The sequence below is a fragment of the Sarcophilus harrisii genome, chromosome 2 (genome assembly GCF_902635505.1).
Source record: "Sarcophilus harrisii chromosome 2, mSarHar1.11, whole genome shotgun sequence".
In the NCBI taxonomy this organism is placed as follows: domain Eukaryota; kingdom Metazoa; phylum Chordata; class Mammalia; order Dasyuromorphia; family Dasyuridae; genus Sarcophilus; species Sarcophilus harrisii.
This window is the reverse complement of record NC_045427.1, coordinates 75,011,434-75,037,788: the sequence shown is the minus strand read 5'-3', so window position 1 is coordinate 75,037,788 and position 26,355 is coordinate 75,011,434. Positions and strand designations below refer to the sequence as shown.

Here is a 26,355-nt window from a genome sequence, read left to right as displayed (position 1 = left end):
TTCTCTACAGGATGGTGTTGGAATCTTTACAAAGTGTTAAGACATTGGAGTTGATTTGATCTTAGAAGAAGATATTTTGGGCCAGAACTTGAACTAGGTACTAAGTACAACTGATGGAAACAATGCTTGTGTTCACACCTTTAGAGAGCTCTAAGAACTCAATGGAGTTCACAGTTTGGGAGACTTAAGGTCTAGAAAGAGATATCTGAATTCACACCTTCCGTAGGACCTGAGATCACTCTGGGAGATAACCCAGAATCCCTCTCCCTCCAGAAGGTGGAGTTAACCTTTGGGAGATCACATAAATATAGGGAGCTTTTGAAGCTTGAAGTTACTTCTTCTGGTGGAACTGACTGGAGGTACAGAGAGATTCATTGCATCTTCCAACTGGAGGCTGAAGAAAGCAGAGGCAGAAGCCACGGACAAAGCTGCAAGAGCTCAAGCAGAGAGATAGGTCTCTCAACTAACCGGGCTAATTGGAAGGAGAAATAAACGTTTGCATTTTTACCAGCTGGCTGAGATTTTTGGAGTAATTATTTATTTCAACTGAGACTAAGGCTGCCTCCAAGAAAACCTTCACAGGATGATCTTCCCAGCATCCATAGACCTCTGTTTCTCATACTCACATAGTGTGTAAAAAATAAATTGTGATTTTTTTCCCTTAGATTTCCCATTTGGGTTTTATATAATGTATTTTCTAGAATTTTGTGGAAGAGAAGTGGGGGAGAACTCTGCTCTTCTACTTGCTACTCTACAATCTTGGCTCCCAATTCTATAAATACTTCAGGCAATGTGCTTTCATGTTCTTTCTTGCCCTCTTTTCTTGTTGAGTTCTTAATCATTCTTTAAAGTCAACTCAAGTTCCACCCTTTCACTCAGCCCTCTAGATCTTATCCTTCACTTTATTCACATCTCTCTACAGTTGTCAAGTATTATTGTGTATAATATTTATCTGTGAAAGTGTTCACTAGTTACATATATGCTCTTACTTTCCCCCAATCTCCTTTTAAAAATTCACAAGTAGTTTGGGGTTGGGGGAGATTATATATTTTCTTTGTCATTTGCTCAAACCCCACCAACCTTTTCTCTCATATTTGTTAGGGGACAATGATTACTACTTTATTTCCATTTAATCATTTAACAGGGCTTTTATAAAGGGATATGGCCTTTCAAGATACAGCTTTTCCCAGCTATATGGCAAGTAAATCAGAACTCACACAGGCACTTCCTTCATCCTCATGATTCTTCCAGAAGCAGCCTCCACTTGAAGATGCCATCTAAGCAAGCTGATGGGGTCTGCACACGCCCCGGAATGTCATTACAGTGGATTACAGATTATGAGAGACAGAATTATGTCTATCCAAACAGCAGAAGCAGCCGTGGCAGGGCTGAGAATAGCCTGGACAGAGGTGAGAGCCATGTTCCCAGGTCAGACAGAGCAGAGAGACTTTAGCTCTTTCCATCCATTGTCTATGATGGCCTTATTCAGAACCTTCACATGTTAACTCACCATAGGGTTTGGGACCCCTCAGTTACCCTCAAACTGCTACAGCTCATATTGGTCCGATCAGCCACAAGCTGGACACACTATAACTCAAATCTCACATACTGATGTCATTTTGGTCCTCTGAGAACAGGGAACAACAACCATCTTATTTGGAGCACAGAGGAGTGGGACAGATCAGGACCGGGATGAAGATGAGGAGGCAGGGCACCAGGGGGCTACTCTGTAAGGCAAGTACTATAGAGATCATAGGGACAGATGCAGAACTGTGATCTCATCAGTGTAGGGGGCTTGGGAATTGTTCAACCAGTGAAGATCAGTACCTGCTCTGCAATTTTTAATCTTGAGAGAATTGTCTGGGAAATTAAAAGTTTAAGTGATCTGTGTAGGGTCATAAAGTCAGTATGTCAGGGTTAGTATGTGAACCCCCTTCTTATTGATTCTTAGGCTATCTATCTATTGTACTAAACACTACAGGTGTTATTATCCCTATTTTACAGATGATGAAACTGAGGTTCGGGGTGGTGAAATGATTTGCTCTTGGTCCTACAGGTTAGACATGTCAGGGGTAGGATTCAAACCATTTCTCTCTTAATAGTTGTTAATTTTTCATTTATTTTTATATTTAAATAATCAGTCAATAAATATTTGTTAAGTGCCTACTATAGGCTGAGCACATAATATAAAGACTAAATAAAAACACAGTTCTTGTTTGCAAGGATCTTACATTCTGCTAAGGGAATTCTGTGGGAAAAGGCAAATTAATTTGCCTTTATATTCATTTGGGCAAACTGCCTGGCAGAGGGAGAGGAGGGAAAAAGGGAAAAAGTTAGAAAGAAAAATAGGGAGAAAGGGAGGTAGGAAGGAAGGAAGGAAGGAGGGAAGGAAGGTAGGAAGGAAGGAAGGAAGGTAAGAAGATAGAAAAGAAGGAAGGAAGGAAGGAAGGACAAAGAAAGGAAGGTAGGAAGGAAGGAAGGAAGGAAGGAAGGAAGGAAGGAAGAGAGGAGGAACGGAGGGAGGGAGGGAGGGAGGGAGGAACGGAAGGAGGGAGAAAGGGAGGGAGGATCTGTATTACCCAACTGAACTGATCATTGGGGTCTCCAGCTAGATAGTAGGCAGCTCCTACTTTTACAGATTATTGTTTGTCCTTTGTTCTCTAAGACCATGATGTCAGGAATGTGAGGTCATGACTTACAAGAATTACCCATGTGAATGAAGGACTGATTGAGTCTGTTTGGAACCCAGGAGCATCTAAAGGGATAATTAGTTGGAAATTTCAGATTTTTTAGATTTGGGCTTAAGAAATTCCTAACAGTGTGATCTGCCTGTAAGTAGAAGGCACTCCCTTAATCAACAGGGACCTGTCCATCCCTCTAGTGTTTGTCTACTTGTCAGAGATGCTTTCAAATGGATTCTCTTCTTTCTAGTGTGGGGACGCTTAAACCCGGCATCCACAAACTTGTTTTTAAAAACATATTTCAGTGTAGTTGTTCTCCTTTGTGATTCTGTGTATTTCATTGAATGCTCCTATTAGTGTTATTCTAGGAAGGAGTCCATAGTCTTTACTAGGCTGCTGAGAGGGCACATGATGTAAAAGCAACGCAAAACCATCACTAACAGACATTAGCCTAGATGCCGGCTGAGGTTCCAGCTAAGTCGGAACTTCTGTAATGAACAGGGATTCCTTGGTATGAATAGAAAGGTGGTTATGGGAGGGAAAGGGAAAGGACAGATTCAGGAGACTGGGTGCTTTCTTTTCCTGGGGTTGGCAGAGGCTGGATATTGTGCCCTACATCTTCCATCTGCTGGAGAGAGTTTGTAATTGCTCCAGTATCAGTGGGAGGGAAGGAGCCAGCACAGCTGCCCATTTCCTCGAGCCGTGTGATCTTTGGAAGTCAGAAAGTGAGGACACAAGAGGTGGGGTCAGTCCTGTAGAGCGGCCACCGGTCCCTGTCTCTCAGACAAGCATCGTCTCGCCTCCACTCTGGCATCCCCACCTTCAGAGCCCCGGACTCAGGAAGCAGTAATGAGGAGGATACCTAATTGCCTCAGCAGATATTTTATTAAGCTGGCCTTTTCAGGTTCATTATCATTAATATTTATGGTTGGGAGATGTTCCTCCGGGGGCCCTCCCAGCGGCTCTCCTGCTTTAGAGATAAAATTTACAGCAAGATGTTGTGAGGGGGGGCTGTCTGCACAGGCTGCCGGCTTCTCGTGCAGCAGCAGAGTTGTAAATGGTTTTGTATCCGTGTAAGCTATGGGTGTGAGCATACACATCCTTTTACGGCTAATTAACCACATTGTTATTAATCCTGGAAGGAGTGTGACTGTCTGGGCTAGGAGGTTTGGGATTAATTCCTGGCAGCAAATCTTCCTCCTCTGCCACTCTTCTGGTCCTGACCCGAGGGGAAAGTTTCCTGCCCATTGGGAAGGTTCTGGTCCCTAGAGAAAGCTACCTGAAAGGTCTGCCTACAGCCAGGATGCCTTTAAAGGTGCCCAAACTTTCTGGTTTAATGAAACTCCATATTCTTGGCAGGAACGAAGGAAGAAAAAGCATTTACCTCCCAACCGATCCAAGTGTACAGTGTTGGAAAGAGTTCAGTTGGAGAACATGTTACCACCAGAACACTATTAAAGATCCCATTCTCTGTATTATCACTATATTCCTTTTCCCATCACTTCTTTAGGAGACCTTCAAAAGGTCATACTAGCATTTACCAAGTGGAAAGTACTTTATCACCTATTAAAACATCTGATCCTAACCCTTTGAAGTAGATGCCATCATTATCTCTGTTGTAAAGATGAAGAAACATGGTTTTTTGTTAAATGATTTGCCCAGGATTACGCAACTAGAGGATGAGGTGGGATTTGAACTCAGGTCTTGAAGATTTTTAGAAGTTAGCATTAGGAAAATTCATAGAGAAGCCTAACTTTATAAAGTCCAGAAAATATCTGAAAGCAGCCCCAGAACGATCAATGATTAAAAACCAAACAAGCAAACAAAAAAACATAATACAAAAACCATGGCAAGATGATGGGTAAAAAAGACCACTAGAAGGCTCAACTCAGGACACAAACTGGAAAGTGAGTAGAGTCAGGAAAGGGCAGGAAAAGTTGAGGAATTTGTGTGAATTGTAAAAGGCAGTGTAAGAAGTATTCTGATCAAAGGTTTTTAGGAAGATAGAGTTGTAAGTCCAGTTCTACTAATCAAGTGTCTAACTCCAGATCCTAGACTGAAACTAATTCTCCATGGGGGTTAGTATTATGTTCCCTAGAAATTATATTTATATAATGTTATATGTAAGAAACAATTTCTTTTTGCTGATTCTCTTTTTATTATTTCTAATTATTTTTCAAAATAGTTGTTGGACCAATTCATAAATCTACCACAATGTATGAATGTGGTTACCTTTCCACAGCTCTATCTAAAGTTGACTGTTCCTCTTTTGTTATTTTTCCTAAGTATGAAGTAGAACCTCAGAGTCAAATTGATTTGATTTCTCTTATTATTTATAATTTGGAACATTTTTATAATATTAATAATAATTTGTAATTCTTTTGAGAGCCATTTGTTCATATTCTTTGACCACTTATGTATTGTGGACTGGCATATTCATCACCTTTCTCTTATCTTAACCAGGAAAGGAAGATTGAACACATACCCACAGAGTTTGAAAAACTGGTGAAAAAACACAAAACTCCACATGAAAACATGAAAAAAATATGGAAGGCATATAGGGAAAGAAATAAGTATTAAGTACCTACAATGAGACAAGCACTATGATAAATGATTAAAAATATTATTTCATTTGATTTTTATAACGACACTCAGATGCTATTATCTCATTCTTACAGTAAAAGAAATTGAAGCAGATAGAGATTAAGTGACTTACCTTCAATCTTACAGCTTGTAAGTATTTGAGGATGAATTTTAATTCTGATCTTCTTTATTTTAGATCTAGCACTCTATTCATTGTACCACCCACTTGTCTCCAGGACAGTGGAATTTAGGAGGATAGAGTTGTAAGCAAAACAAACCAATTTCAGAGTATGACTATAAATGTGATTAAAAAGAGGAAAAGAAAGTGTAAGAACCAGAGGTCTGGTAAGAATCAAAAAATGACAGCAATGAGGCATTGTACCAAAGCTTTTGGGATTCAACCAAAGCAATCTTTAGGGAAAAATGTAACTCTCTAAACATTTACAATAATAACAACAAAAAAGGAAAAGATAGAGCATTGAGTTGGGAATGTCCATTTAAAAACTTTGAAAAGTAACACATAAAAAAAAAAAACTAAACACAAAAATAAAGGAGATAAAAAAGCTATTGACATGAACAAAGTGAGAAACTTTTCCTGAGAGGAGGGGGTAATATATTCACAAACTATTACCTCATATAATAAAAAGGGGAAGGAAAATAAAATTTCCTATACCAAAATTTAAAAAACACATAATAAATAAAAAAGAAAATTACTAGAAACTTTTTTTGCTCAATTACATGGCTACCAATATAGAAGAGAAATGAATGTTCACAAAATACAAAATACAAAGATTGTCCACAATCTTTGGGACCTAGAAAATTTAGATAATCCAATGTCAGAAAAAGAAATTAATCCAATAATAATTATATTCACAAAGTGAGCAAAATGGGATCAGTTGGATGTACAAATAAATTATATCAAATTTCCCAAAAAAACCCCAATCCCCTAAATTAATTAGCCCCAGTTTGACACAAATTGTTTGTGATAATAAAGATGGCATTCAAAAGAAGTCTTATGAGATGAATATTATTCTGAAATTCAAATCAAGAATGAAGTCAAAGAATGCTATATACCAATATTTCTAGTGAATGTTAATGTGAAATTATTAAATAAATTCAGAATTCAGGCTATATCTGCAAGTTTAAATAAATTATACAATTTGACCAAGTTAGATTGATTGAATGAATGGTTAGGAAAGATGGTTAGCTTACTATTAGGAAAACTATAAATTTAGTAAGTCACATTAATAACAAAATAAATAATTGGAGAGAAAATAATTTCTTTTATATTATAATGTAATAAAAATGACAATATATGTAAATTACACATGTAGTGCCATGCCAATCAGACTTATAGAATAATTAATTTCTAGAATTATGGAAACTATCAAATTGTATCTCTAGTGGTGATAATACAAATTAGTATGACTGTCGTGCAATTTATTCTTCCAAAAGCATACATCAGGACTAATCCTAGATGTTTTCCTCTTTGAATGTGTTTTTCTCATTGAGCTTTATCTTCAGGATGCCAGTAAGTTTCTTAAGAGTCAAGTTGACTTGAGTTTGACTTCCTCTTTTAAATAATTATGGCTGTTGTGGTAAATTATTGTAATGGAATATTATTGTCATTATATATATGTATATACACACAAGTATGTAATATATACACAGATACAAAGTTTTTGTATTATTATTAGGGATTATACTTTTTCCTTCATGACTTTATAGGTAGTGGATTGTGACTGAAGGAAAAGATCTAGGCATTTATAAGAATTCCCTTTTTTAATGAGTTCAATTTACTATTGCATCTCAAATTATTCCACTGCCTTTACTTCTCCCAGAAAACTGGACTTGGCTGCCAGATCTTTGATAGGCTCTTCTTTGATAGGGCAGTTTTGGCTTTATCTGTCTCAATCTAGAACTCTACAACCTTCCTGGCCATTTTGATCCCATGTTGCCCTAAAATATACTTATTTCTCTGTTCCCTTCTCCCCTCATGGCTCCCCTTTAGATCTTACCATCCCCCATTAAAATTAGTCTTTGTGTAAAGGGCCAGTTTTGCTTGTGTTTGTGTTACCAGTGCTTAGCATTGTCCCTGACACATGATTGTTTTGCCTGCCATCCATGCATCCTATCTACTACCCATCTTGTCTCCGTCTCCTTATCTTTCTATCTATCTGTCCACCTGCCTTTCACTTCTCTGACCCTCCTCTATCCATCCCATTATTTATGGTCATGTCCAGTCGTCCTGATCTTTATTTGGCCACAGGACCCTGAGGGCTCGGGGGACAAAGTGAGGTGGGAGACCTTGCCCGGCCTTCCCTCACAAGTCCAGTCCCTTTGTGCGTTTCGCTACCACCTGCCTTCTGAGGATGGAGGACAGACAGTTGCCCCACTAAGTCTGGCTTCTCTCTCTTCCTGTGGGTGCTCTGTCCCAAGGACTCAAAGGCTGGACTTCTTAAGGATCATATCTTAAACCCACATGGTTCTAGAGCTCCTTGTGGCCCACAAAAGGTCCCAGACCAAGCAGCTGGCCGTTATTGGGGCCCTGATCTCAAGTGAATGTGTAAAAGCCCACAAATAATTTAATGGAACATCTTTGATGAATACTAGGAGCAAAAGCAGTAAGTTCGGCAGGTTGTGGTTTGTGAAGGGAGGGGAGTGATGGGAAATAAGACTGGGAAGGCGGGAAGCTGCTTATAACTCCCTCCATGCTCAACATTCTCTCCTCTCCATTTTATTTAACAGTTTTGGTGGAGTGGATAGACTCCTGGGCTTGGAGGCTGGAATACTGAGAACTATATGGTGGAACAAGAATAAATCTTTGGTAAACTTGCCTACAAGTACACAGAACCCAAGAGAAAATATTTTCAAGCTTAAGAAAGCTCTTTTGTGGCTCTGGGGTAATTTGTAACAATGGACAGGATGGAAGACTTTCTCCCTTCCTGGAGTTGTCCTGTAGCTCCCTTGAGGAAACTTCTTCCCTGGGTTCCCAGGGTCTTTCCTGGCTGTGGTGTCCTAAGTTATTGATGAAGATGCTGCCATAACCATGGTTCTATCAGGGATAATCTCACCACAGTGATGGAGTCAATAGCTTTGGTCCTTATGAAGGTAACAGTTTTCTTCTGGCAGTGGGTGTTGGGTGGGATAAGTTTGTATGAAGGTGGAAGCTTTTCCTTTTAAGGGTTTGGATGAAGCTATTCCACCACCACACTGACCTGCTATTGGAATCAGAATTGGCAAGCCCCACAAGAAATGGTTCTCTTCACCCAATCCAGAATGCTGCTTGTGTAGAGTCACTCCATTTTACCAAATGTTCAAAGCATTTCACTTCTCCTGAACTTTTCAGTCTCTCAGTAAAAGCAGCTAATAATCATTCTCACCCATTTTCTACCTCAGGTTTAAAGATTTTATTCAATTGAAGAAACATTCTTACTTAAAAAAGGTACCAGGGATTGTCATTTCTTGTTAGAAGACACAAATTTCTTACACAATGATATTTACTACCATCAAATTTTATTGTATTACACAAGATGTCCTGCTCTAGGGGTTGACAAACTATAGTCTAGGTAGGGGCCTGAGAGCTAAAAATAATTTAAAAAACCAGCTCAATAGCTTTACAAAAACAGGCAACTGGCCAGACTTAATCCTTGGGTCATAATTTAACATTCCCTATTTTATTAGAAGGGTATCAGAAGACTGGGAAAAATTTTTACATCCAAGGGCTCTGCTAAAGGCCTCATTTCCAAAATATATAATTGATTCAAACTTAGAATACAAGCCATTCTACAATTGATAAAGGGTCAAGGGTATGAACAATTTTCAGATAAATTAAAGTCATTTCTAGTCATGTGAAAAAAATGCTCTAAATCACTATTGATTAGAAAAATGCAAAATAAGACAACTCTGAGGTCCACTACACACCTTTAAAATTGGCTAAGATGACAGGAAAAGATAAATGTTGGAGAGGATGTGGGAAAACTGGGACACCAATACATTGTTGGTGGAATTGTGAAATGATCCAACTATTCTGGAGAGCAATTTGGAACTATACCCAAAGGCTATCAAACTGTGCACTCTTTCATCCAGCAGTGCCTCTATTGGGTCTATATCCCAGAGATCATAAAGGAGGGAAAGGGACCCACGTGTGCAAAAATGTTTGTGGCAGCCCTTTTTGTAGTGGCAAGAAAATGGAAACTGAGTGGATGCCCATCAGTTGGAGAATGGTTGAATAAGTTATGAAATGTTATGAAATAAGAATGATTTTAGCAAGTCATGGATATGAACTTATGCTAAAGTAGAACCAAGAGAACATTGTACACAGCAACAAGATGATTATGTGATGATCAACTCTGATGGACGTGGCTCTTTTCAACAATAAGGTGAGTTCCAATAAACTTGTGATGGAGAAAGCCATTTGCATACAGAAAGAGAAATATGGGGACTATATATGGATCATAACACAGTATTTTCTCTTTTAGTGCTTGCTTTCTTATTTTTTTCCTTTTTGATCTGATTTTTCTTGGGCAGAATGATAAATATTGGATATATAGTTATAAGAACTGCACACGTTTAACCTATACTTGCTATCTAGGTGAGGGGGATGGGGGAACGGAGGGAGAAAAAATTTGAAACATAAGATTTTGCAAGGATGAATGCTAAAAACTATCTTTGCATGCATTTTGAAAATTAAAAAGCTGTTTTTTAAAAAAATGTCCTATTCTACTTTATGAATATCCTTAATGATTTGTCATCCAATATATTTACTATGTCTTTGTTATCTGCAGATTTAATAAGGTTTCAAATGTGACTTTGTTAATATAAATATAAAACTGAATTTTAGAAACTTCAATAAACAGGAATACTTTAATACACAAGAGAAAAATTTATACAAAAGTGGGAACTTCTGCTCCACAGTTTTCTTACAACTACATTAAATTTAACATTATAATGACCATTCAGCTTATTCTTTTCTGCAATTTTGACCAAGACAGGAAACTGGACTCATAATGGCCAAGCCCCCATTCTCTGTCTCAATCTATGGCTTCCACCTCTATCTCCTGATAATTCAATAACAATGTCCTTGGCTTTCTTTTTTTCCTCACTTCCTAATGAAAGGAGTGTCCTACACCACTCCATTGCCCAAATAATGTGACTAACAAGATGCTCTCTGCCCTGGCACTTTTCTCAAGTGGAAATGGCTCTTTTACTATTATAGAGTTAATCAATAAATCACTAAAACTAGATATAAGTTGTAGATACTTCCAATTACTTCAGGGACAAATATAGAATGAATTTTGTTCCATACTAGCACTTCGCAGACTCGGGCTGACTCAGTCCTGTCTGGTCCTTTGCTCTTGGGTTTTCTTCTTCAGTCATTATCATTCTTTTTTGGTTTTCTTCACCTGGAGCCATTTTCAGCTTTCCAGGGAGCTGAAATTAGCTATTACTTTCATATTGCCATTGGTGATAGTCCCATTATCAAGCAATCTTCTTCAGCCCCACCCCATGGGGTGGAGTGGATTTCTCCCTAAAAGGCAACAACACTGTCCCTGGGGCTTGAGTCCTTGCCTTGAGAAAAATTTTTAGTGACTTCTGTTAGTACTGATTAGTGACTTATTGGTTACCTAAGGGCATAAAAGACCAATTGATGTGGAATTGGGGCCCTACGGACTTTGGAGATGTCCTAAAACCATATTTATCACTACATCTTGCCCTGAAGACCAGAAAAATGTTTATAAGGAGATAAGGAGAACAATTTCCCGCCAAGCTGAAATGCTGCAATAATTTATTGAATATCATTTATATACTATGGCTAAGTAAACCTTCTTTGGTTTACTTTTGAATGGCTTATGAGTATTTCATTCCAACACTGAGCCCTGAATTTCAAAGATGTGAGTTAGACTTGTCCAAATGCCATCTTTGCCAGAAGTCCCCTCTATGTTTTTAAGTTAAAAAAAAGATTAACTCAAAGTCTGGCACAGATGTATAGGGCACTCAATGAGGGGTCACATGCTAATTGATATTAGTGATCTAAGTAATCTTTTGCAATATTAGGTGTCAACTTGTTTAGTTATCAATTCCTTATTAGTCATTTTTTGGTTTCGTTTTGTTTTTTTGTCCATAGGTTTTATCTTGGCATGTAAAACAGTCCTAGGTAGCTCTTAAATTAATGGCTTGTGTTAATAGATGTGGACATGATCAGCACTATCAGAATTCACAAAAGCCATTATTCATAAATGACCATGAACTCTCACTGGTTCCCACTACAAGACTGTGCTGAAACTAAATTCTGGCTTATTTTGAATAATCTGTTAGGATTGGGAAAGTGATGGATGTCACTTTCAAGATATTTCAAGAGATATAAAGGACCTTAAAAAACATCTAAACCCTGAGCAGATCTTTGCCCTCTATCCTCTACCAGAACCCCAAGTGAATATGTAGCCTCTGTTGACAAAGAATACTTTACATTGATCAATTTTTATTAATAAGATGCTGAAATAATTTTGAGTTGAGTTGCTGAGGTTCTGCAGGACTGGAAGATAATCTTGTTCTGATTTTCATTGAAGAAATAAAGTATGGAAAGTAAAGCAATGAGTCTCACATCTATTCCTGACAAAATTCTAGGACATATTAAGGGAATGGTTTGTGAAAACTTATAAAAAGAAAGCAGTAAATAGTAGCCAACATGGCTTTGCTAAGAAATTCATGTCAGAGAAGTCTGACTTCCATTTTTGAAAGTATAACTAGAAAGATAAAGGAAATACTTTTAACACAATGTACTTAGAATTCAGCAAAAGAAAAAAAATGGCAAAGTGTGTTGGGATGTTGAGGTCCATAGGTGGAATGTGGAACTAAGCTTAAGCCACATACTACACACACAATCAGTCAGCATCTTGACCCCTCATTTAAGAAGAAAGAGAGATTTTACTTTTTTTATGAGCAACCTCTAAAATAGAAGTTCTTTGATTTCATTGCTCAAGAAAAAACAAATAGGTCTTAGAAGGGTCAGTTTTATTTTAGGGCTAAAGCTAAAAAGTGGAATAGACAAGTTTTGCGTGTTGGTTATGGAAAAAAAACATGGAGATGTCTGAGTGTGGTCAGCATCATCAGAATTTGGTTCTAATCATGCCTCTGAAACTACCTGTGCAAGTACATATGGAAATCCTTTTAGCTTTCTAGTCCTCAGTTTCCCCATTTGTAAGAGCAATAATCCCTATAGCGTCTATCTTCAGAGGGTTTCTGTGAACTTCAAAAGTATTTTGGAACATTAAAGTGATGTAAATATCAGCTGCTATTTTTCCATATGTAAGCACAGGTTGGAAAATTCAGAGTAAAATACAACAGGAATTCCATGATTCTACATAATTTTACTCAACTCATTCTACATTCAATGAGTCCTGAGTGTTCAGTGTTGTGTTAAATGTAAAGAAAAATAAGAAAGGAGGAAGTAGCAGGATTCTCCTCAAAGAGCTCAGAGCCTCTCTGGAGAGGCAGACATCTTTCAAAAGTTAAATCACAATGAGACAGGAATGACAACAGTGCAAAGTGCAAAAAGTGCCCACAGAATGCTGTAGGCGAGGGCACCTCAGGAGAGTTCATGGAGACTAAAGGTTAGGGAAGCTCAAGGAAGCCATGAGGTTTGAGGTGTGCTGAAGGGTGAGAAGATTTCTTTATTTGGGAAAAGGGTTACTCTAGATTATTATTAGGGCAATGGCTCAGTGGGGAAGGTGGCACAATGACCAGTGTGCTGGGTCTGGAGTCAGGAAGACATCTTCCTGAATTCAAATCCGGCCCCAGACACTTACTGGCTGTGTGATCATGGGCAGTCATTTATTTCATCCTGTTTGCCTCAGTTTCCTCATCTGTAAAATGAGCTGGAGAAGGATATGGTCAATCATTTCAGTATCTTTGCCAAGAAAACCCCAAATGGGATCATAGGGAGTTGGACATGACTGAAATGTCTGAACAGCAGCAACAACAAAGATGATTCATTCAGACTGGCTAAGATGATGGGAAAAAGCAAATGATAAATAATAGTAAAGAGGATGTGGGAAACCTGGGACACTGATGCATTGTTGGTGAAGTTGTGAACTGATCCAACCATTCTGGAGAACAATCTGGACTATGCTCAAAGGACTATAAAACTATGTATATACCCTTTGATCCAGCAGTGCCATTACTGGGTCTGTATCCCAAGGAAATCATAAGGGAAGGAAAAGGACGCATATGTGCAAAAATGTTTGTAACATTTTGGAAATTGGAAAAGGAATGGATTCCCATCAATTGGGGGATGGTTGAATTGGGGGATGGTACATGAAGGTAAAGGAATATTATTATTCTATAAAAAATTATAAGCTGATTTTAGAAAGGCCTGAAAAGATTTACATGAACTGATGCTGAGTGAAATAAGCAGAATCAGAAATACAGAGTACCCAATAACAGCAAGAATGAGCAATCATCAACTATGAACAATTTGGTTCTCTCCTCAGTAGTTCAGTGATCTAAAATAATCCCAATAGACTTTGGACAGAAAATGCCATCTGCATCCAGAAAAAGAATTAAGGAGACTGAATATAAATCAACAAATGCTATATTCAATTCTTTTTTCTATTTTTTTTAATCTCTTCCATGGTTTTTCCCTTTTGCTCTGATTTTTTTTTTTTTACCAACATGATTCATAAAGCAATGTATGTTAAAATTAAAAAAAAACCCCAACACAGATGATTATAAAATTCAGGAATAAGTCTCACATTTGCAGGACAACAGATATAGATCTGACTGTAGCAGATGGGAGCATCCTATAGGGAGTAAAGTAACAAACATATATAGGATGCAGTCCATCATGAAAATCCAAGGGGTTAAACAGTAGACAACCAGTAAGCAGGGAACACTTCTGAAATGAGACATTTTAAATATTCATCAACTTTACTTGATGAATGTTAAAAATCTCAAATAATTGTTACGACTAGTTACTAGAAATAGTTAAATTCTAAATATTAACAAAGAATTTAGGGAAAATATTCTCTGTTAATTTTGTTATACCACACCTATGAAATAACACACCAGAAATTTGATAAGTGCAATATATTGGTTATGAACACTTTTGAAATATAATAAAAAGAAAATAAATGTAATAAGTAGAAATAGGTTCAATATAAAAGCAGCTAAGTATATTAAAATATCTATAAGGAAGAATACAATTTTAGTAAAAAGAAGGAATTTGTTAAAAGCAGTTTGGGTTCATTGTCAAATTTGTAATCACAGGTTTATTCAGTTGGATTCTGAATGACAATCAGTAGATATTCTTTATCTGTAAAAGAAAAAAAAGATAAATTTTAATTAATCTTGAAAACAGTATTAACTGCCAATGACTAGTTATACTATTTATTTGACTGTTATCTGGATTACTGCAACTTGAAAAACTTACCTATATCTAAAGAATAATGGAACAACTTAATAAAATGTGAAAATCTCAGCTAATCCTCTGCTATATTTACAAAATGTATTTAGAATCATCAGGATTATGGAAATTTAAGTCAATACATACTTGTCATCTGAATATAAAATTGTATAGCAATAACCTTGGCTAACACTTAACTTTGGTTTTACAAATATATGCATTTCTGAAATATAAGATAAATTCAATCAAAATGATACATATTATGAAACTTGAAATGTTTCTCCATGACCAAAAATTCTCCAACTGACTGAACTGAAAACTTTTAATTAAGAAGGGAATCAGGAACTCTGGGCTCCAGCTTCAGCTCTGCAAATTATCATTTTACCAGCCAAAAATTTCCTTTCCTGTAAATTAGAGGATTGTGATAGAATATCCTGTTTTCCAGGAACAGAATGGTGGCCAACTATGAATCTTGATGAGTACTTTACATTCAGATAGGGTTCTTCTCTCCTGGGAATGCTCTGAGAATGTTTCTTTTTTTTTTTTTTTTTTTTTTTTTTTTGGTGAACTCCTCTATTCTCTTTTCTCCCGGTTAAATACATTTCATTTTGCCTTTGAAGTTTTATATGTTAATTTCACTTAAAATGAGGGAGAGTCCATATATTTGAAATTTATTAACAACATTTCTTACAACAAAATGCAACTGAGAAAAATTTATACTACTAATCAAAAACTAAAGTTCACTGAAGACTTCCTAAACTCTTTGAGCTGAAATGAAACATGAAAGCTTGAAGACAAGTGAGACAGTCTAATGCCTTTCTATCACAGAGTGAGAAACAAAGACCTATATGAGTTAAATGATTCCAGAGGTAGCAGAAAAGAGATCTTGGAGATCTACACATTTAATCAAAAGGGCTTTAAACTGAAAAAGGGGAAAACTGCCTAAGTGTATTCACCATACTACCTACCATAAATACCATGTAGATCTTACATAGAAAGAGGAATCTAAACAAGACTCCCAGAAGTTTATAGCAGACAAAATCCAAAAAGGGAGTCATCAAAATGGCCTTGAATGTCTCTCCATAGAAATAAATGAGCTATATTAAAAATATATATAGAAAAAATAAGATGACCATTGTTTGTCCTTCATTCTTGAAGAGGACCATAACATAGGGAGGTGATGTCATGACATGCAAGTGCATTGGATTTAAGTGAGGAAGGGCTGTGCAAGGTCACCTGCCACACTTTCCCCTCCAGAGCCATTTGTGTTCAGTGGCCAGATATAGAGCAAGACTACTGGAAATGGCCCTGGAAGAAATGGTAGACCTTGGCCTTTTTTAAGTTAAGGTCCTCAACAAGACCCACACAGAGGTTCCTTAAAAAAAAAAAAAAAAAAAGGTAGATTTGATCTTACTGATAAAATTACTGGGATGACATTTATAACTGGGACAAATAACTTATTCAAATGAACAGAGGTGTAAAAGTAGAATTGTGATAGGCTGAAGCTGAGCAAATACACTGAGGTCCAGTCCCAGCACTTCAGGCTAATTAGCAATTGGACAACACTCTATTACTATATGCTTGGAGAAAGAATGGCCCGGTCCACTCTCTGTGGAAGTTTGATGTGTTGTATAGTAGATTGGGTAGAGGATTAGGTGGGTGGAGTGTGAGAGCCAGAGGCACTGCTGGCTGTGTGGCTTTGCTCTCACTTCCTATCGCCATTATTCCCCTTTGCCTAGACAAAGAATAAAGATCAAGGACTTTCACTTATCCTGACTCTGGCTGATTTTAAAATACCCTGGGTGCTAAACGCAGTCATCACATAGAGTGGATGGAATAGCATTGTATATATAGAAGACCAACTTCTGTGAAGAAATTTAAGAACTAAAGGAGGAAAACATATTGGTAATAAATTGAGATTGTCTTTAGAGTGTGACATGGACTACCTGGACAGAAAGAAACAATAGAAAACATCACAAACTATTGAATCTTCTTTTAGAGCATTTTGACAAAACCAGAATAGCTTCTTGACTTGCATTAATGTGTATTTTATCTAAGGAAACCAATAAAAGTTATTGTTTTTTCGGATGTGATTTCATTAATAAAGAGGAAGTAGTTGCTAAAGTACAAATGGTGAAAATTTGGGGGATAAGCAACCAGTGGATTTTAGAATTTAAGACAGAAAAATCTGGGTATCATGGATTCATGGAATGGCTAGACAGATATCATGGACTAAAATTCTATAAGGAATTCAGTTCAGAAGGGATAGAAAGGCCTCAAAAATAAAATTCTGAAGTCATAAGAAAAGGAATTCTAACAAGAAGGAGAAGATATTTAAAGATATCAATATGGATTCAAGGAGCATTTATCTATGAACTTAGATTTTAAAATATTTTGTACAAAAGATGAAGGCAAAGACAAATAAAAAGTTGAATACAAAAGCATGGAACAAATGCTAAAATGAAAAGTGATGTGGAAAGCTAAGGATAGGGAAATTGTTTAAAGTTAATTGAGAAAAAAAGGATCAAAACAGAAATAGAATTATTGCTCAGCATAAATGGGACAATATTAACAATAAACAATGTAGATAAGGTAGAATAGCTTAGTCTGCCTTTGGTTTTCTATGCTAAGTGGAAAGATCCTTGAATTGAAAAGGACAAAAATGGCTAATGGGAGGTTGATACAAATTCAATATATGAAAAAAGATAAGAGTGAGTGATATTCAAGTCAATAGGGTCTATGATACTAAAAGGATGAATAGATGTGAATACTGAATAATATAGTCTGTGATCTTTGAAAAATTGGAGAGATTGTTAGAGATACTATAAGACTGGATCAAAGAAAATGTCCTTACTTTCAAATGAGAAAATTTTGGATTTTGTAAACTAAAGACCAGTGAAATTAATTTCTATTCCTGGAAAAAATTCTAGAAAAAAAATATTTTGTTGTTCATTTGTTTCACTCATGTATGACTCTGTGACCTCATTGAGGTTTTCTTGGCAAAGAAGCCGAGTGATTTGCCATTTCTTTTGCTAGTTCATTTTTTAAATGAAGCTGAGGCAAACAAAGTCACAGAGCTAGTAACTGTCTGAGGTCAAATTTGAACCCAGGTTTTCTTGACTTTAAGCCTGGCTTCCTAGAAAAAGTGATTAGACAAGATGCTTATCACTACATATAATAGAATCTATCTGAAATATTATGTCCAATTTTTTAGAAAAGACTCACTGATAAATTGGAGAGCTGTCAGAGGAGGATAATGAAGATGTTTAAAGGCTTTGAGATCTTATTTTGTATTTACTAAAAGAACTTAGAATATTTAACCGAAAGACCAAAAATCTTATCCTGATAAGCTTTTAAAATTTTTTTTTATAAGGGCTGCCATTTGGAAGAAGGATGAGATTTGTTTTCTCAAGACCCAGAAAGCAGGACTAGAAACAATGTGTAGAAATTGTAAAAAGACATAGTTAATGTTGATTGATGTCAAGAAACCATCCTAACAATGAGAGTGACTCAAAAGTAGAATGGATTGGCTCAGGAACAAAGGCTGGATATGTCTTAATTGTTGGGATATATAGAAGGAATTCTTGATCAAATAATTTGGTTTGGACAAAATGTCCTCTGAGATCCTTTCAAAATATAAGAATTATGTCATTCTGTGAGTGTACCCGATGAAAGTCAATAAAACATATATCTTTGTCTGGAGTTTTTTGAATCTTATCAAAATATTTTTAATTTAAAAAAACGTTAGTAAGGGAGAAACCTGCTCATATACATTTGACAACTCTGATACCATAGGGAGTAGAAGGTACAATATAAAAAATGATAGCAGATGACAAGTTGAATAATTCATGTGGTTGGCAAAATTCAGGAAGAAAAATTAGAGACAAAGAGACAGAGGCACAGAGAGAGAGAGGCAGAGAGAGAGGGACAGAAAGAGAGAGAGAGAGAGAGACAGAGAGACATAAGGAGAGGCAGACAGAGACAGAGAGGCAGACAGAGACAGAGAGAACACAAGAGAGAGAAAGAGAGGGAGAGAGGGAGGAGGAGGGAGGGAGAGAGCGAGATAGATCTATATGTATATGTGTATATTAATACACAAAAGATTTGTGATTTCATCATATGGGAACCTACAATTGTGAGAATTCCCTTTGGCAACACAGATCAAACCATTTGTAAATGGCTTACATATATATTCTAGGGATTTGCCTGAGGCAACTTTGGAAATGAGTTAGTCATGAACACATAACTAGTAAATTTCAGGACGCATAATTTCACCACTGTTACCTATTTTGAAACAAAATTATAGCTACTAACTTGCAAAACTATGACAGCATTCTCACTAAAAATTCCTAAATGAATTTCTGGGGGTGAAGACAAGATGGCTGTGTAAAGGATACACTGCAGCTAAACTCTCCCAAAATTCTCCTCCAAACAACTTAGAAATAATTTCTCAAATCAATTTCTGAAGCTTTGGGGCTCAACAAAAGTCAAAGTAAGACATTTTTCCAAGCCAAGATAACTTAGGGGGTTGGAAGGAACGTCTGTGGGTGGGGATTAGCCCAGAGAAAATGCGGCAGCAGCCCCAGTTGTGGGACTTGATATCAACAGCAGCTTTGGTAGCTTTCAAGTCAGAGTCTAAAAAGGGATGGGGCAACCATTGGTCATAAAAGATTACTGGATCCCACTGGGAGCACTGGGTCAGAGCATTATCCATAACCACTTCTGGGCCCTAGTTCTAGGGTGGATAAGAGCATTATCAGGGGCCCTTCCTGCATAAGGACCCACCACTGATCAGGAAAACAGACCACAACTATCCCCAGATCACATCCCTTAGGAAAAACACGTCTTCTAAATACCCAGAACTGACATTGAAAATAGCAGCACAAAAAAGCCTGAGGCAAACAACAAAAACATAACTTGACCATTAAAAGCTACTATGGTGAGAGGGAAGATCAAGACAGAAACTTGCAAGAAGAAAACAATATTATAATAGGTATAATAAAAGCATAAAAGAAAAAAATGCCAATTGGACACAAGCCCAACAAGAATTCTTGAAAAAAAAAAAAAAACTTAAATCAAGTAAGTGGGGTAGAAGAAAAATTAGGAAAAGAAATGAGAATGATTAAAAACAATAAGTACTACTATTCTATTGTAAGCAACACAAGAAAAGACAACTTGGTAAAAAAAAAAAAGGTACCAAATATGCTGGAGAAAATAGTATTTTAAAAAACAAATTATAACCAAATGGTAAAAGAGACACAAAACTTCAGTAATGAAAATTACTTAAAAGCAGAATTGGGCAAATGGTAAAATATAAGTAGAAAAACTTATTGAAAACTACTTAAAAATTAAAATTGGACAAGTGAAAGCTAATGATTCCATAATGGAAAAAAAATTAAAGATAAATATTTTTATCAGAAAAACAAATGACCTCAAAAATAGATTGAGGAGAGATAATTTGCCAACTATTGGACTACCAGAAAGCCATGATCAGAAAAAGTCTAGACATTGTATTCCAAGAAATTATAAAGGAAAATGGTCCCAATATCTTAAAATCACAGAATAAAATAGTAATGGAAAGAATTTACTGATCACCTACTGAAAGCGATCTTCAGATTAAAATTCCCAGGAATATTATGTCCAAATTTCAGAACTTCCAGGTTAATATTTCAAGCAGCAAGAAAAAAAATCATTCCAATACCAGTTTAACAACTTTCATCTTAACAAGACTGGAGAGTTCCAATATAAAACTCAAGACAACCATAAAAATGCAACATGAAAAAGAGAACTTAATAAGGTTAAAAATATTCATTCCTATAAGTGAAAATGATATATATAATTCTTAAGGATTTATCATTATCAGGGTAATTAGAAACAGTCTACAGAAACAGATGGTATGGGTGTGAATTGATTATGTTGAAATTAGCTTAAAATGGAATGGTAAGAAGGAAGGATGCACTGGAATAAAAGGGAAATAAAAGGGAAAGAAAGGAAGAATATAGAAAAATCTCATACAAAAGAGGTGTACAAGGAAGAGTTTTTATAGTGAAAAAAAATGATAGGGGAATAAGCAATGCTTAAACTCCACTATTTCAAAGAGAAAACATATATGTATATACATATATGCATGCATGTATGTATTTGCATATTGAAATTTATTTATCCAATTGGGAAGTAGGAGGGTAAAGGGATAAAAGAAAGGAATACGGGCAGCTGGGTGGTGCAGTGGATAGAGCACCAGCCCTGAAGTCAGGAGGACCCGAGTTTCAAATCTGGCCGCAGACACTTAACGCTTTCTAGCTGTGTGACCCTGGGCAAATCACGTAACCCCAATTGCCTCAGGAAAAAAAAAGGAAAAAAATGATATGAGTGAGGACAGATTAAGGGATCTGAAGCAAAATAAACTCTTGATGAGGGAAAAAGGTTTTTTTAACCTTTTTTCCCTCGTCAAGAAGGAAATATATATATATATATATATATATATATAAACAAAAAAATTAGGATAGAAGGAAATACATAGCTAGTACTCATAAATGTACATAAACTCACCCCCCCAAAATAGAAGCAAATAGCAGAATGGATTAGAAACCAGAATCCAAAAAAAATATTCTTTATAAGAAACACACTTGAAATAGAAAAACAGAGTTAAAATAATGAGCTTCAACAGAATTTACTATACCTCAATGAAGTAAAAACAATGGAAGGGTCATAATCATGATCTTAGAAAAAGCAAAAGGAAAAATAGATTTAATTAAAAGAGATAATCAGGGAAATGACATTTTACTAAAAGACAGCATAAACAATGAAATAATATCAATACTTAATGTATATCTACCAAATGGCAGAGCATACAAATTCTTAAAAGAAAATTTAAACATTGCAAGAGGAAACAAACATTAAAACCATACTTGTGAAAGACTTCAACTCTCCCCTTTCAGAGCTAGATAAATCTAACCATAAAATAAATAAGAAAGAAGCTAAAAAGATGAATAGAATTTTAGAAAAAAACGAGATTATGAAAAACCTCTGGGGGAAAAACTGAATGGTAACAAAGGAATAAATCTTTTCTTCAACTGTACATGACAACAGCACAAAAACTAAACATGTATTAGGATATTAAAAACCTTACATCCAAATGCAAAAAAATAGAAGTCTTAAATATACCCTTTTCAGATCAAACTGCAATAAAAATTGTACTTAATCAAGGTTTGTAGAAGCAGAGATTAAAAATTTATTGGAAACTAAATAATCAAATTCTAAAAAATTTGTGCACATCCCTCAGAAAGGGAAAGAACAGATCAATGAATTTAGGCATGCAACTCCCTCCCCTGAAAAACAAAATAAAATTAGAAAAACATCAAAATAAAAATCCTCAAACACCAAAATGGAAATCCTGAAAAATCAAAGAAAAAGATTAGTAAAATTGAAAGTAAAAAAAAAATTAATGGACTAATAAATAAAACTAGTAACTAATTTTACGAAAAAATGAACCCAATAAAATAAATAAGTCATTAGTTTGGTTAAAAAAGATAAAAACAAATTACAGAATAAAAAATGAAAAGGATAAATGCACCACCAATGAAGATGAAATTAAAACAATTATTAAGAATTATTTTGTCCAATTATATGCCAGTAAAACTGATAGCCCTATCAAAATGGATGAATTTTACAAAAAATATAGATTGCCCAAATTAAAAGAGAAAATAAAATATTTAAATATTAAGGAAAAAAGCATTACAGAAATTTTAATCTTAGAAAAAGAAACTGAACAAGCCATCAGTGGACTCTCTGAGAAAAAATCCTATAAGGTATGGAGAATGGGGGGGGGGGGAAGGAGAGAAATGGGAAGGAGAGAAATATATAACAAATAACTATAGCTTAAAATATGAATAGCCTCAATTTACCCATAAAAATAAAAAAAGCAGATTTAAAATTTGAATTAAAAATATGTTACTTTCAGGAAACACAATAAAATACACACAAAGAGTAGAATTTCATATGTTAAAAAAAAAGCAAGGGTATTAATCTTCATCTCAGGCAAAGTGAAAGCTAAAATACATTCAATAAAAAGAAAAAAAAATAGGGAAAACCACACTATGTATCTCCAGGTATCATTCAATATTGTTTTAGACCTTTTAAAATAATCAGGTATTCTGAAAAGAATTACATGAATTGATACTGAGTGAAGTGAACAGAACAAGGACAATATGGTACACAGTAATAGTAAGATTGTGTGATCAACTGTGATGGACTTGGCTCTTCTCAGCAATGTGATGATTCAGACAATCCTAATAAACTTGGATGGAAAATGCTATCCTCAACCAGAGAAAAAAGTGTGGATTGAAGCATAGCATTTCATATTTTTTGTTTATTTGCTTGTTTGCCTTTTCTTTCTCAGTTTATTTTTCTTTTGGTCTGATTTTTCTTACACAATATGGCAAACACAGAAAAACGTTTAAAAAGACTGCATGAGTTTCACCTATAACAGATTGCTTGCTGTCTTGTGGAAGAGGGAGATAAGAGAGGGAGGGAGAAATATTTGGAACACCAAGTCTTACAAAAATGAATGTTGAAAACTATTTACATGCATTTAGAAAAATAAAATACTATTGAGAAAAATATAAATTATAAAATTTCATTTTATTATAATTTATCATAATAATTATTATAAAATACCTAAATATTTCTGCATAACAGAAGGACTATATGAACATATAGTTTTTTAAAAAAATTTTTTTTAGTTTTGTATTTAAGTTTAAAATGAATAAGCAATTTATTAAAAAAAAAAAAAAAAAAGAGGGGGAAAAAAGAAAGAGAAAATCCCCAGGACCAGATTGTCAAGTGAATTGTACCAAACATTTAAAGAACAATTAATCCCTTTAATATATAAACTATTTGAGAAAAATAGTTAAAAAAGAAATCCTAACAAATTCCTCTTATTTTTCTTTAACTCTTCTTAAATATGGTTTTGATAACTAAACCAGGGAGAAAAATCACAGAGAAAGGAAACCAATTTCTTTAATGAATATCAATGCAAAAATTTTAAATAAAATACTAGCAAGGAGCAAAGTAATACATCACAAAGACCATATACTATGATCAGGTAGGATTTATATCAGAAATGCAAGGCTGGTTCAGTATTAGGAAAACTATCAGCATAATTGATCATATCAATAATCAAAAATAATAAAACCTATATGATTATCTCAATAGATACAGAAAAAAAACTTTTGACAAATACATCACCCATTCCTATTAAAAACAATAGAAAGCATAGGAGTCAATGGAGCCTTTCTTAAAATAATAAGCTTATCAGCATGGGGGCTGAAGTCATGAAGATCTGAGTTCAAATTCAGCCTCAGATACATAATAGATGTATGACCCTGGGCAAGTAATTTAACTCTATTTGCCTCAGTTTCTGTACAATGAGCTGGAGAAGGAAATGGCAACGTATTCCATTATCTTTGCCAACAAAGCCCCAAAGAAGGTCACAAAAGTGGGGCATGACTGAAACAACCACACAACAACAAATCTATCTAGAATCAAGAGCAAGCTTTACTCTTTGTAAAATGAGTAAACTAGAAGTCTTCCCAATAAGATTGGGGTAAAATAAGGATAACCATTATCACTACTATAATTAAATATTGTACTAGAATTGCTAGCCAGAGAAAGGAAATTGAAGGAATAAGAATAGACAGAGAAACAAAACTATCACTTCTTTCCAAAGGATATATGATAATATGATTAGAGCACTCTATAGAGAATCAACTGAAAAACTAGTTTAAACAATGAACAACTTTGGCAAGTTGAAAAATATAAAATAAAACCATGTAAACTGTTAGAATTTCCATAACTTAGCAATAAATCAGAGATAAAGAAATTCCATTGAAAATAACTAGAAAATATGAAATAATCTACCTTCCAAGACAAATCCAGGGGCTAGGAACACAGTTACAAAACACTTTAAACATAAATAAAGACCTAAACAACTGAAGAAATAATAATTGTTCATGTATAATCTGAGCCAATATAATACAAATGAGAATTCTACTGAAATTAATTTACCGAGTGTCATACCAATCAAGCTTCCAAAGCAGTATTTTATGATCCTAGAAAAATAACAAAATTTATCTGGATAGCCAAAAAGTCAAGAATATCAAGGGAAGGCATGAATACCAAGCGAGATGTTTTAAAAGGTAGAGGCAGAGTGGGGGAAAAGAAAAGGATCTATATGTACAAGTATTTTTGCAACAGCTCTCTTATCAGGGCAAAGAACTGGAAAGTAAGGGAATGCCCATCAGTTAGGGGATGGCTGAATAAATTATGGTGTATGATTGTCCTAGAATATTATTGTTCTATGGGAAATGATGAGGAGAAAACTCTTGGAAAAAAACCTGGTGTAATGGAAATGTTCTGGGATGAATAGCTATAAATGACTGATATTTTCAGTACAATGACACATGACCACTAATGATGAAAAATCCTATTCACACCTAGAGAAGAAACTGATTGTGTTTGAATACAGATTGAATCATACTTTCCCTTTTTTAAACTTTATTTTTCTGGAGGGGTTTTTAATTGGGGGAGAAGACCTATGTTTTCTTTCACAACATGACTTTTATGGAAATGTTTTTGTATAATTTCACATGTGATTTCTTACTGGGGGCTAGAAGTGGGGATAAAGAAGAGAATCTGGAACTTGAAAGTTGAAAAAATTGTTTCAAATGTAACTGAGAAAATATTATATACATAAATTAGAAATTAAGACTATAAAAAAGAATATTAAGGGAATTAATTATGTAAAATGTGAAGGAAGACAACTAGCAGTATCACATTTTAAACTATATTACAAATGGTCATCATCAATCAAAATAATCTGGTATAGGTTAAGAAACAGAATAGTGGAACAGTAAATGACTATAGTAACCTGGTGTTTAATACACCAAGTTTTGGGAGCAAAATGTTACTATTTAACAAAAATTGCTGAGAAAATTGGAAAGCAATTTGGTAAAAACTAGGCATGAACCCATAACTCAAATGTATACCAAGATAAGGTAAAAACTGGTGTATAAATTAAAGATAAAAAGTGATATAACTAAATAGAGGAAACATGGAAAACATCCTGTTTGATCTATGGATAAGGGAAGATTTTATTACCAAAAAGGAATAGCAAGAATCATGGGAAGTAAAATGGGTAATTCTGAAATTAAACTGTATGTAATTAAACGTTTTTTTTCTACAAACAAAACCAATGCAGAAAAAAATCAGAAAGAGAGCAGGAAACTGGAGAAAACTTTACAGGGAGTTTCCAGGATAAAGGCCTGATTTCTCAAATCTATAGAAAATTATATAAAGTCAATATATATAATATATTGTCAATATTGTTAATATAAAGTCAAATATGTAAAAATGAATCATTCCCCAACTGATAGATGGTCAAAGAATATGAACTAGTAGTTTTCAGAAGAAATCAGAATTATCAATAGTTCCTTGAAAAAAATCCTCTAATACTACTAATTAGAGAAATGCAAAATAAAACAATATTGAGATACCATTCCACACCTACCACATTGGCTAACATGATTAAAAAAAGAAAATGATAAATCTGGAAGGAATTCATACACTAATGTATAGTTAATGGAATTGTGAAATAGTCCAATCATTCTGAAGAAGAATTTGGACTACATC

At 35.0% G+C, this 26,355-nt stretch overlaps 1 protein-coding gene across 1 annotated transcript in view; it reads right to left on the bottom strand.

Annotated features, from left to right (window-relative positions):
* Positions 1–14,500: 14,500 nt before the first annotated feature.
* DYNLRB2 (dynein light chain roadblock-type 2) overlaps positions 14,501–26,355 on the bottom strand; it is a 30,245-nt gene continuing 18,390 nt past the window's right edge. The window contains exon 4 of the mRNA XM_012540674.3: positions 14,501–14,577. Coding sequence (XP_012396128.2) covers positions 14,534–14,577 — 44 coding nt within the window. The 3' untranslated portion in view covers positions 14,501–14,533. The remainder of the gene's footprint in view (positions 14,578–26,355) is intronic.